The sequence below is a fragment of the Sinohyriopsis cumingii genome, chromosome 6 (genome assembly GCF_028554795.1).
Source record: "Sinohyriopsis cumingii isolate HCF-2022 chromosome 6, ASM2855479v2, whole genome shotgun sequence".
In the NCBI taxonomy this organism is placed as follows: domain Eukaryota; kingdom Metazoa; phylum Mollusca; class Bivalvia; order Unionida; family Unionidae; genus Sinohyriopsis; species Sinohyriopsis cumingii.
The window spans coordinates 139,397,610-139,410,297 of record NC_142966.1 but is presented as its reverse complement, the minus strand read 5'-3'; the positions used below and the strand labels follow the sequence as shown (position 1 = coordinate 139,410,297).

Below are 12,688 nucleotides of genomic sequence, written 5' to 3'. Positions count from 1 at the left end.
CCATGACTAGTTACCCTACATGGATGTATCTGAAAACTTCCATTTCATGACTAGTTACCCTGAATTGTTGTATCTGAAAACTGCCATTTCATGACTAGTTACCCTTAAACAACTACCATCAGCCAGTCTAATGAAATATCTGCAATATGAACTTAATGTATGTTAAGACAAACTGACAATAATAATCCAACTGTCTCAATCACATTGATTCCCTTCTCATTAATTCGGTAAGGCATTAAAATAGTACTAAATGAAAAATGAAACGCAAACTGAGAGGCAACAACTTTTATTATAAATTAATCACAGCAAAGTTAGGACAAAGAAGGACAGATTATGAGTCAATTAGTAGTAAAAATAATAATCCCCAAAACTGAAATGTTTTTAAACAGATTCATAAATCTTTGTATTCCAAAGTTCAACAAAGTTTAAATCATATGTCAAGTAAATTTTAATATACATGTCACAAAACTTATATAACCTACAATAAAAACATTTTCTTCTTCTTCACATTTCTGAAATATTGCGTATTTTAATTTCAATTATTTGAAACCAAACTTAAACAACATCTATCGAAATTGTATTGTGCTTCATATAAAATAAATAGAAAATCTAAAACTTGAAATGTACAGAAAAATAACATACAATTAGCAAACATTTTAGAATATAGCGTTCAAGGCATATGACTTATATAAACAATTACTATCCTATAAAAAAATTCCATGTTTCTTGACATAAAACAAATCCATACTAAACTGACAAAAATTCACTAAAACAGAACATTAAATAACACTGAGTTTACCTCAGGTCAATTTAGCTAATTTTACTGAATAAGGAAAAATAGAAACTTGAAACTTAATTTATTTTGAATTCCAATAAATCACATCTCTTTATAGGAGCAGCTTCAACTCGAATCCAAAGTCCAAAAATCAGTCAGTACTATACTATGACTCCTCACTTCAGTCCAATAAAGTCCTGATTTAACTCCAGTCCAATAAAGTCCTGATTTAATTCCACAATACATCCAAATGCTGATGAGAACAGTGCATTACAGATTCCTAAGGAAGAGTGCAGCACCACACTGCAGCCACACATTCTGGTTTCCACCACATGGCACATTCATTCGGGTTACTATGCGGTCTCGGGCACTGCTGTAGTAGATGGGAATAGAAATGGTCTCCTCATAGCCGTATGGGTCTGGGGCATCATCCTGAAAGATGAAGAAATAATATCGGTAAATGTAGCCTCCTCCATCACCTATTTCTCATTTTCTTACATCCACCAAAAACTTGTACCTCAGTGGAAAAAATAAAAAACAAAATAGGGATATGGTGAAAAAACAAGGTATACCAGCAGCTCTCGAACAAGTACCTGAGTATCTATGTGCATGCTGAGTTTACCTTTGATTCAAGTCTAAATCATGGACTCCAGTTTTTTTTTTTTAAAAGAAGACAATTCTTACTGACAATTTGGAAGACATGTTATTATTTTCTTCTCACTTAAGTTAAATGTGCCTTATGGTGACCACATGGTCTTAAACGTTCTTGTGTATCAGGATTATGTAAGGTCCATATGTAATGCTATTTTAGAAAAACATGGGACCATGCTGCCATATGACTTACTTTTTGACTGAAATGAGTTCACATGCTATGCTACACATTACTGATTAGCTCAAATACATGACTTATAATGCATACACTACAGTCTGCCTAATTTATACCACTGAGTAATGCCAGCCATTTTCTTGTCTTTAACTGACCCACAGTCATAGGTGTGCTGACTACCCATAATGATGCAATGCAATGAATGGAATGCTGCATTCTGATTGATCAACCATAAATGACATACAAATCCAATTATTTTATCATTTTTTCTTTTAATGGATGTGTAGTTGAAATTGAAAAATAAATCTCTTAACCTTTTATGACATGGGTCTATAAAAGTAGGATGACATGAAGATACCATTAAGAAATTAAAGAAGAGAATGTTAATTTACAAAATTACTTGTGATGTGTGAAAAGTTTTGTACAAACATTATTCCAGAATGAAATGTAAGTTGGGATGTTGTAAGGCATTTTATTTTTAAACAAAGACTACATCCCATCTCATTTTTATTGGACTAGGTAGAATGCATTATACTAAAATAAGGTAAGTGCCACTCAACTCCACTAACCTGTCTTTAATTCTGAAAGAGCCCAATACAGGATATTGAGAAAATAGAAAGGAAAGAAGCACAAAGAATATACAACTATTTAGATCCAAATAATACAATTCTTGCAGCTAAATTGTAGTTGTAATTGAGTTCATCTTATTGTTACGTAGGTTTTACTGTGAATGAAATAAACAAGAGCTCTACAAGAAAATTGAAAACTAATAAATTTTTTTAAAAACTTATGATTCTTTAAGAATATTTAACTCATCACATTAATGCACAGATAATAAACTCTGCTACATCTTGAAACCAGCCTCCCAATAATACAATAAATTTGTCAATTGCATGCTCATACCTTATAAACAAAGGGAAGAAATCCTTATCCATCACCTCCCCTTACAACAGCCAGCTGATTACCCGTCAACCAAATGTTCACCAGCTGCACGCTGAACAATGCATCAACTAGGATGCTTGCATTGTTGGGAAAGTGTGGGAGGATTTATGGTAGTGTCATCAAGCATGTAATTTGGAGAAACATAATTTACCAAAAACTTACTTTCTCCATTGAATACATTCTCCAGTCAATGAAGATAAATGTTACAAGATAGCAGCTTCAGAAATGTTCTGGCTAAAAGCTCAAACTGGTTTGTGCTGAGCCATGTCAAAATCCAAGATAGGTTCCATTTAGGAAACAGGGAAAGAGATTTTTAGCCTATTAATGTCAAAACTGCTAACAGGTCTGGTAGATCTTTATCTTGACCAGTATCTCATTTGCCAAGATGCAGTAACTGATCTGACTACTTTCCCTTCAATGTAGAGGACCTTCAAGCTTGGAAATTCTCTCCACAACTTAAGTTGAAATTTCTTTGCAAGGCTCTCTCAACAAAAGTCAGGCATGATAGAGAAGCCTGTTTTGGCAGTGAAGAAACAGCTGAGACTGTGATTCTTTGAGCAGGTTCAGCCCTGCTGGGATTTTCCGAGGAGCCCCTATCACTAGCTTGAGCAGATCTTTCACCCAGGACTTGTCTCATCTGAGATGGGCTATGAGAATCACTCTGCGACTGTGACACCTCAATTTCTGTAGTATTTTCAGTATAAAAATTGTTGGAGGGGGGAAAAACCTAGAGTCCCTCTGAAATGACATGATTTCTGGGGGTTGTTGGGGTAGTGAGTCAATGGCAATTAATGGAAAGCATGAGGAAGGATAAAACCTGGTTTTCTTTCCTTTTTATCAAACTCTTTAACTGAGGGGCCTGTTGCCACCAGAAATTCAACTGTAGTATAAATCTGTTGATGGGTAGTATTCTGCCTCCTATCTCTTTGCTATGATCATCTCTCCATTGGAGCTGTGACTGATTTGGCCTGAATGCTTGTACAGTGGCAAGGCAAACTGGAGAGGCAATTTTTATGCAGGTTGTCTCAACACCTGCTCTATTCCACTGCCAAACAGTGAAGGCAACTTGAAGGGTGTAGCTCCTCGTGATTTGTTGGCAAGTCAAAAAATGGCAAGTAATGCTAAATCTAACATGAAATATGTTGAGTAATGCTAAATCTAACATGAAATATGTTGCTACAGTGTTAGACATGAGCTTAGACGTGGTATGAAAAACACTCATCCACTTTGTAAAACAGCTGGGATGTCATATTCACTGCAATGTTTTTATGCACTGTTGGGAGCCTGGTGGAAAATGCGTTTGCATGTGATTAATACCAGCATGACAAAAATGACTTGGCTTTAAGAACAGAAAGTCTTAGAATTGGCTGGATCACAGATCTTATGCAAATGATGGTCCAATATTTCATTTATCTTTGTGGCAAATATGTAAATAGGGATATATTTCCTTGTTTCCAAGCTGAGTGAAGCCTTCACCTTACAGACTTGGCTCAGTTAGCAAGTCGGCAACACATGACATATTCCTTGACAGTAGTTTTATTGCTGAACTAACATATCTGTCATCATGGTTATCATTTCATTCCCTCTATGCCCTCATCGGGTACTACATTCATGTCCTTGTGTAACATTCCCAGCAGGCATTGGTTTGTCTCTAAGTGTCTCATAGTATCTCTCAAAAGGATAAGCCTTGAACAAATGACTCACCAGTTGAATTGGCAGCCAAGAAAATGCCATGTCTTGCTGTCTGGATGATCAGTTCATTTGCTGGCTGGCTGGTATACATGGCTGTTGGCTGGATGGTCAGCTCTGGAACTGCCAGTGCAGAATGTGTGACGAAATAGACCAGCCAAAGTGATCCCAATATGGTTCCACATACCATGGAACTGTCTGCCTGTATACGTCTCTACAAAGGGATGGACTTTGACCACCATTCAAAAGGTACAGTCAGAAGGATAGTTTGATGGTTGAATGAATGGAATGCATGGTGAAAAGAAAACCTACAAAAAACGATTCCTGTATAACTACATGGAACAGCATGGCTTGCTGCTGTAACTAATCCTGGTCCCCACCAGAAAAAGACCAAATTTTGTTCATCTTTTGGGAGAGGTTATATTCAGGACATAGCATAATTTATTTTCCCAACATTAATTGTGACCAGGGAATGCATTCAAAGGGGAAATAAATGTACATATAGAGAAAAATGATTTATTTTGTGTCAGTTGTGCAAGTTCTGAGGAGCAATATTATTATGCAATCACATGACTGTTTCAACAAAAGTTACTTTGGGAGGTACATGGGTAAGGAGGAGAATGCCATTGTGAATCATTCTTGGGTAAAGTAAAAATAAATACCGTTATACACTTCTAAGTCTCTTCTTCCTTATTTAAGGTGGCAGTGTCAAAAGATGGCATTCAAACCTTCATGGTGAATTTAAACAGAACTGATGTTTTTAACTATCAATGCAATGGATGTACTTACCTTAATCCATGCAACAACACAAGGTGGAATAGCAGAAATACTCGGTGAATCTCTCTGATTCTCAGATAGTCTTGACCCATCAAATGTACATCCTTCCAGCTGCAAGCCCCCAATTTTGACACTAGTACGGGAACCCTGAATGGCCCCCTTCCAACTGCATGCAAACTTAAGGTTGTCCATGGAGCAACTAAGTTCTCTGTTGCATGAAAGATAAAAATTACAACAAAAGATAAAAGTTACAAGGATTTCTTAATGCTGAATAAACCTCATATTTATATAAACAGGGGACATTTTATTATGAAAAAATAGAATTTAGAACATTTCCAGACAAAACAGATTCCCAGTGTGGGTTTAAAAGTATATAAAATCTTTCACTGTATTTACAAATAGGAAGAAAAAGAGAAATATTGCATAGAATCTGATAAATCAAAGTCTTAACAGGTATAATATGTGATGATATCATGAAATAAGCTGTCTGCAGCATTAAGGTGATACATGCATGTAATGTCATGAACTATATGATGATATCATGAAATAAGCTATCTGCAGCATTAAGGTGATACATGCATGTAATGTTATGAACTATATGATGATATCATGAAATAAGCTATCTGCAGCATTAAGGTGATACATGCATGTAATGTTATGAACTATATGATGATATAAGTCATGACAACGTGATTATAAATCTTAGACTAATTAAATCTTATTGAAAAAGAAAATGAATGAAAACAAATAATGGAAAAGAGGAAAATAGCTCTAACAATCCTAAACGGCACAAATACTTTGAATACATTCATTTTTATAGGCATCAGTTTTCATGGTTTTGAGATAACTGGGAATTGGAAATAGGCTCCTACTGTTAGTATATAAATTCAGGGACAAGAAATAGGCTAAAAAAAACAAAGTACTTAAGTTCAGGGACTGGGAATAGGGTCCTACTGCCAGTGCTTAAATTCAATGATTGTAGATAATATCCTGCTGTTGAGAACTGAAAATGCTGAGTGGTCTAAAGCGCTGTACGTTACGGATCACTGCCATCTCACCTCTGTCTGCGTGGGTTCGAGTCTCGGATTCAGCCAACGTGGGTATGTGAGAAAGCTTGCCAGTAGCTTCTCGTGGGTCGGTGGTTCTTTCCGGGGTTTTCCTGGGTTCTTCCAGCATTAATACTGGCCGCCATGTATAGCCTATCGCGTGCTGAAAAATGGCGTTAAACCCTACAACAACAACAACAACAACAACAAGAACTGAAAACAGGCTCCTACAGTTAGTACTTAAATTTGAGGGTTGGACTGCAAATAGGCTCCTACTGTTGGTACTTAAATTTGAGGACTGAAAATAGGCTCCTACTGTCAGTACTTAAATTTGGGGACTGGAAATAGGCTCCTACAGTTAGTACTTAAATTTGAGGGCTGGACTGCAAATAGGCTCCTACTATTGGTACTTAAATTTGGGAACTGGAAATCGGCTCCTACTGTTGTTCCCTACTTTGGACTTAAATTTGGGGACTGAAAATAGGCCCCTACTGTCAGTATATAAATTTGGCAACTGAGAAATGGCTATAAGACTCAGTACTTAAATCTAAGGACAGGAAATAGTCTCCTAATGTTGGCATTCAAAATTTGGAGACTGGGAATAGTCTCCTATTGTTTCCATAGGAAAGTCACTTTCCATTGTGTCTATGAGTACAATCAATATTAACCTTTATGCTTGTGATGGCTCAAATATTTCTAGCAACAGGCACAAACTCTGAATACACCCTTAGTCTATTTACTTCTATGTAGTAAACCCTTTTGATAAAAACGTTTTATAAAATTGTCCTTCATGTGTGAGTAGATCCTTCATTACATTGAATTTCTTCTGATAATACAAAATAGCTTCTGCTAGAATAATTATTATAGATAATTAATACTTGTTTATATTAATCAAATACAATCAGTCCAATTAATGTGTTGTAACTTTGTTTTCGAACTTCTTTGGGATCTTAGTTGATTTGTTCATAATTTTTTTTTGTTGAAATCTGATTACAATTGCCAAAACGATAGAACATGTTCTTCAGATATCACAGTATGACAAGCAATAATGGATCCTTCAATTCAATTAATTTTTATGCTTTATATGTCAGAACATTTTTATATTTAATAAAAGCTATAATGTTCCAAACTCAGGCAAGTGGCATAGATGAAGTTTTAAGTGCCAGGACATCTTGTTCCCGTACTCTCACAACCTTTGAGCACCAAACTCAAATTAAGTTGAAAACCCCCCAAACTCTGAAACAGTACTTGGAGTGCATTTGTCATATAATACCCAACAAGAGTGAAAAAGTTTACAAAATAATGAAAGTTCTATGAATCTAACTTTATTTGTAAAACTACAGAATACTAGAACTTGTAGAAGTTAAGTTCAAGTTCAAGTTTAATGCTCAAACGTTTAGAAATTACGGGGAAGGAATGTGGTTGAAAGATATGTTACCTAGCTGTTTGCTGCCTAAAAGCATTGAGGAAGGTGTCAGGTCTGAATAACTCTGACAAATCCAGAGTGTCTCTCAGCAGTGTATTGTTCTCAGCCTTGTCCATCCATGTCTGGATTGCAAGACCACGGGACACCAGGCCATGCAGAAACTGTATTGGATCCTCTGGACCGTCCCATTTTGACAGCCAGCTTAGTGGAGTCTTAGAAAAGGTAAAACGTTAGTTTAGTAAAGTAGAGATGTGCTCCAAAAGAAAAGTATCTTACCATCTGAAAACCACACAATATGATGTTATCTGGAAGCAGGGAATGATGTATTATATTTTTTCGCAAAAGGTATATATATGTACCTATGTCTATTTATTTATTGATGTGTCTAATTTTCACCAAAAATTTTACATGATTTTAAAGAAATGCTGATGACAATCAAATGATAAGGCAACTGTATAGCTTGCAACATACCATATGTCCTTGCTTGTAAGTTGAGTCCAACTGCAAACTATACAGACCATAATCTGCCATTGTATAATGCCCAGGAAGATCTGGGTATGTGCAGATTGTTAGTAGTAATCAGTAGAATAAACAGCAAAGACCCTGATCTGCATGTGCATTATCCTATGGCAGATTCAGATCGTTGCTGTCTGCAGTTTGACTCGACTTATAAGAGAGAACATACGGTACAGCAGTCTATGAGAGTTCAATTAAAACAATCAGCATGACTTTTACTGACAGTTCTCAATGCATTAAAGATTAACAGTATTTAATCTTAAACAGACCACCAATTATCATCTTGGCAAAGACCTTCTTTAAACATTATTTGATAACCTAAGGCAATGCCAAAAATATTACAAACATAAAGTCATCAGGCCCTTGTTTAAAATGGTACCAAATTGAAAATAAAACAATATTAAAGCTAAATATCGGTCAAGTCAAATGTTGTGTTTGGAGTAGATTACATTTTATTACCTTCATGACCTACTCTAAAATATGGCAACCAAACACTGAGAAAAAAAATTAAAACTTAACAGATGCCAAATCAAGAGATAAATTGGTTATCACAATTCAGAAATTGCTGCAAATTTAACAATCGAAAAATCTTCCATTTTACGAAAAAATGAGAATACAACTGTTAGTGTCTCAGTGTATCATGCTGAGTAAAAAGGATGGATTGAAAGTATCATTACTAAATGACTGATTAATTAGTGTTTAATGACACATCAACACATACAAGATTATTCTGTAAGTGGGAGCACAGAATATGACATGCCATGTGAAAAACCAGATTATTTAAAATCCAAAATCCCTGACACAGTCATTTTTAAATGCATGATTTCCAGTCAATCTTATGAAAAAAGACCAAAACAGAGAGAGAGAGACTGACATGGTTGACACCATGATAAATGCCCATAGCCTGTATCAACAGTAAATAGTCATGCTTAATGCTCATTGAAAACTATAAATACCAGACTCTTTACACAGATAATTGTCAAACAGTGATTACAAGGTAAAGATGATAGGAAATAAACAACAACCAATGCACATATTACTTAACTGACTGATTATAGCTAAGGTGGTTTTGTGTTGTGAGTAACTTCAAGACTGCTGTGCAAAACTCCATTTGGCTGATTTGCCACAGTAAAATACACAAAGCAGAATAACCAGTAAATGTTAAAGAAACAAGTTACTACAATTCTTTACCCTGAATAAAAATGTTTAACCATTACTCAGTGCACACAATGTAAATGATCATTATTTTTTTCTGTAGCTGGTGTAGTGTGGAAGCATGATTCCTTTTTGAAGGAAAGCAAAGCATAGCAAAACCAAATTTCAGAATTCTTGTTGACTTGCCAAGTACAGCAGCAAGGGTGAGCATTTTATTCACTGCACATACTCCAATACCAAATTACATAGTCCATTGTCATCTACCTTCTAACCAATGTGACACTTCTCATGGCAATGCAGAGACAGAAAGATCATTTTCAATGCTGAGAAAAATTCAACATCTATGTTTGCAAAGATGAACACTAATGACACTTGCACCACCTTAAAATTTTCCAATAACTACTAATGGCATCAAAGGCTGCATTTTGTTATCCAATGGATTTTAAATACAGAAACTTGATGTTTCTTTTTATCTAGTGTCTGTGTGTGTCTGTGTCTGTAATATTTGACAATGCTAAGTCTCCACTACTGGCGAAGGCAGTAATCTTACCTCCTGGTTGAGGAGAGCTTCTGCAAGATTCTGGACCTCTTTGGTGAGGAGCTGTGTGCCCCTGATGACCTTGCTGAGGGCAGCCAAAGACAGATGCACATTCTGGATTAGCCGGATAGCATTGTAACTCTCAAGCTGGATGAAGGACAGGACTGGAGACTGGTTTCCAGATTTATCACTTGGTGGGTTTACCTTCACTTGAATCAAGTTAGAACCCTGCAAGCATATATGCAAAATGAATAAAAACAATCAAGGGGTCATGACTTCTGTAATGGTGAAATGGCATTCTGAGGGTCTTGTCAAGATAAAAGCTGCATGTAAGACAAGTTGAAATCCTGCAATACATTGCAAAATTATGCCGCAGAAACTAAATATTAGGAGGACCAGTGATCAGGGGCCATAACTCTAGTAAGTGACATATAGAATGCTGGAAAAGATTTATTTGAGGTCTCATCGAAATCCTTCAAGTCAAGGGCCATAACTCCTGTTAAAAATGTTCTCATCAATACAAAACTGCAAACTAAACTTGGTTGAGATCCAACCACTTCTAATAAGGCTGTCTTGAGGAAAGCAAAGTTAGCTGGCAAGACAATCAGCGACCATATGGTAAGTCCTCAAACTAATGAAATGGAAAGCAAAGTTAGCTGGCAAGACAATCAGAGACCATATGGTAAGTCCTCAAACTAATGAATAGGAAGGCTAAAAAAACTGAACTCATTTGCAGTCTCATTAACATAAAGCTGCAAAACCAAATTTGGTAGAAATACAATGATCTAGGTCAAGTCATCTTGCAGAAACTGATAGTCTGATGGACAGATGGCTGGACAGTGGGACAGATAAACAATGAGATTACTACAAGGCTGTCTTTGTTGAGTAGGGCCCTAACAAAATAATGTATGCATTAATTAGACTGCTATTTAAGAAACCATGTACTAGATACCTGATCCATTATTTGTTGCTTTAGGATATTGTAAAAAAAGAAAAGAAAAAACAAACTACATATCATTTGATGACATTGTCTTGAAAAAGTATTAATTAAAACTTTAAAAATCCTCAAATTTTAAACTTGCCAAACTGTATAGTTACATTTTCTTTGCAACTTCATGTCAAATACAAGTTTTACAAATTCCGATGCCTTCTTAATTCTGTTAAAATTCTATGCTCATGAAAATTAGTTTTTATTTACACTAATTTTTAAAATTATCATTTCAAAGTTCAGATGTTATATTCCTTAAAAAGACTGTTCCATTTTTCCATCAGAGAATGGAAAGTCACTTTAATACACCAACTGTATGATCTGATAAAAAATGCCCATCAAAGATCAGCAAAAATACACTTGCTCAATTTCTTACAGCCATTGCTGGCACACAAAAAAGTCACAATTAACATATAACTGTTTTACCATTTTCTTATTGCTTTAATTTAAAGACCAGCTACTGAATTATAAATGAACACTAACTCCTGTATCTCAAGTTTACAGAATTATAAATGAACACTAACAAGTCCTGCATCTCAAGTTTACAGAATTATAAATAAACACTAAGTCCTGCATCTCAAGTTTACAGAATTATAAATAAACACTAAGTCCTGCATCTCAAGTTTACAGAATTATAAATGAACACTAACAAGTCCTGCATCTCAAGTTTACAGAATTATAAATGAACACTAACAAGTCCTGCATCTCAAGTTTACAGAATTATAAATAAACTCTAAGTCCTGCATCTCAAGTTTACAGAATGATAAATGAACACTAAGTCCTGTATCTCAAGTTTACAGAATAATTAATTATCTTTGCCATCTATGCATGACTTACAGTGTTGAGCTTCTTCCACAGGTTTAGGATTGGCCCAAGCTGTGCAGCCCAGACTTCCTTGTCAAACTTGCTACCCTTGACATCAGAGCGCTGCAGTATGCGTAGCTGAGTGATGACCTGACTGCTAATGATACGCTGTGCTGAACGTTCAATGTTCTCTGGCAGGCCAAAGTATGAAGGTTTGTCAAACTCGGGAAGGGATTCTATAGCATCAAGATAATCCTTGAAGACACAAAACAAAAATCACAATGAAAAATACATGTGCACACAATCAGTGACAAATATATATACAATGATAGTGATATATACATGTACATACAATCTGAGTGATAGATAAATGTACATACAGACTGAGTGATATTTACATGTACATGCTTTGTTGTTGTTGTTGTTGTTGTTGTGGGGTTTAATGCCATTTTTCAGCACACAATAGACTATACATGGTGGCCAGTATTAATGGTGGAGGAAGAACCCAGGAAAACCCCGGAAAGAACCACTGACCCACGAGAAGCTACTGGCAAGCTTTTTCACATACCCGCATTGGCCAAATCTGAGACTTGAACCCATGCAGACAGAGGTGAGATGGCAGTGATCTGTAATGAGAGCGCTTTAGACCACTCGGTCACTCAGGGCCCCTATATGTACTTGCAAATAGAGTGATAGATATATCTGCAATATGTGTTTCAATATAACTTGAACTAAAAAGATGATTATGTTAAGCTCCAAACCAAACACTTGAATAGAAACTGCTAAAAAAAGTGAAGACAATTACTGGCACAGAGACCTATTGATCTGGTATAAAATTGTTTTGCTTATTATTTTCTTAGGATGCAATTGAAATTATTCATGCCAAACTTTATGCTAATATATACAGCAGCATTTGAAGGTAAAAGTTTTAACTGAAATGAGGCCATAACTCTGTACAATGTTGCCAGAAGATCAAACCTGACCTTATTGTTTCAATATAAAGCCTTTGAATTTTGGTTTTAATCCACAAAATCTTTACAAAATTATTGTGGCTGAGTGGTCTAAAGTGATCATCATTATGATCACTGCCATCTCACCTCCGTCTGTGTGGGTTCAAGTCTCACGTTTGGCCAGTGAGGGTATGTGAGAAAGCTTGCCAGTAGCTTCTCGTGGGTCGGTGTTTCTTTCTGGGATTTTCCCTGGTTC

The 12,688-nt window shown here is 35.8% G+C and overlaps 1 protein-coding gene across 2 annotated transcripts in view; it reads right to left on the bottom strand.

The window, feature by feature from the left end:
* Window positions 1-270: 270 nt before the first annotated feature.
* Window positions 271-12,688, bottom strand: part of LOC149798108 (cytoplasmic dynein 2 heavy chain 1-like) — a 180,324-nt gene continuing 167,906 nt past the window's right edge. For both annotated transcript variants that reach the window (XM_089963194.1, XM_089963195.1), the window contains 5 exons: window positions 11,516-11,737; window positions 9,703-9,918; window positions 7,494-7,693; window positions 5,022-5,217; window positions 271-1,207 (listed from right to left, as the gene is read on the bottom strand). In XM_089963194.1, the coding sequence (XP_089819320.1) occupies window positions 1,046-1,207; window positions 5,022-5,217; window positions 7,494-7,693; window positions 9,703-9,918; window positions 11,516-11,737 (996 nt within the window). In that variant the 3' untranslated portion in view covers window positions 271-1,045. The remainder of the gene's footprint in view (window positions 1,208-5,021; window positions 5,218-7,493; window positions 7,694-9,702; window positions 9,919-11,515; window positions 11,738-12,688) is intronic.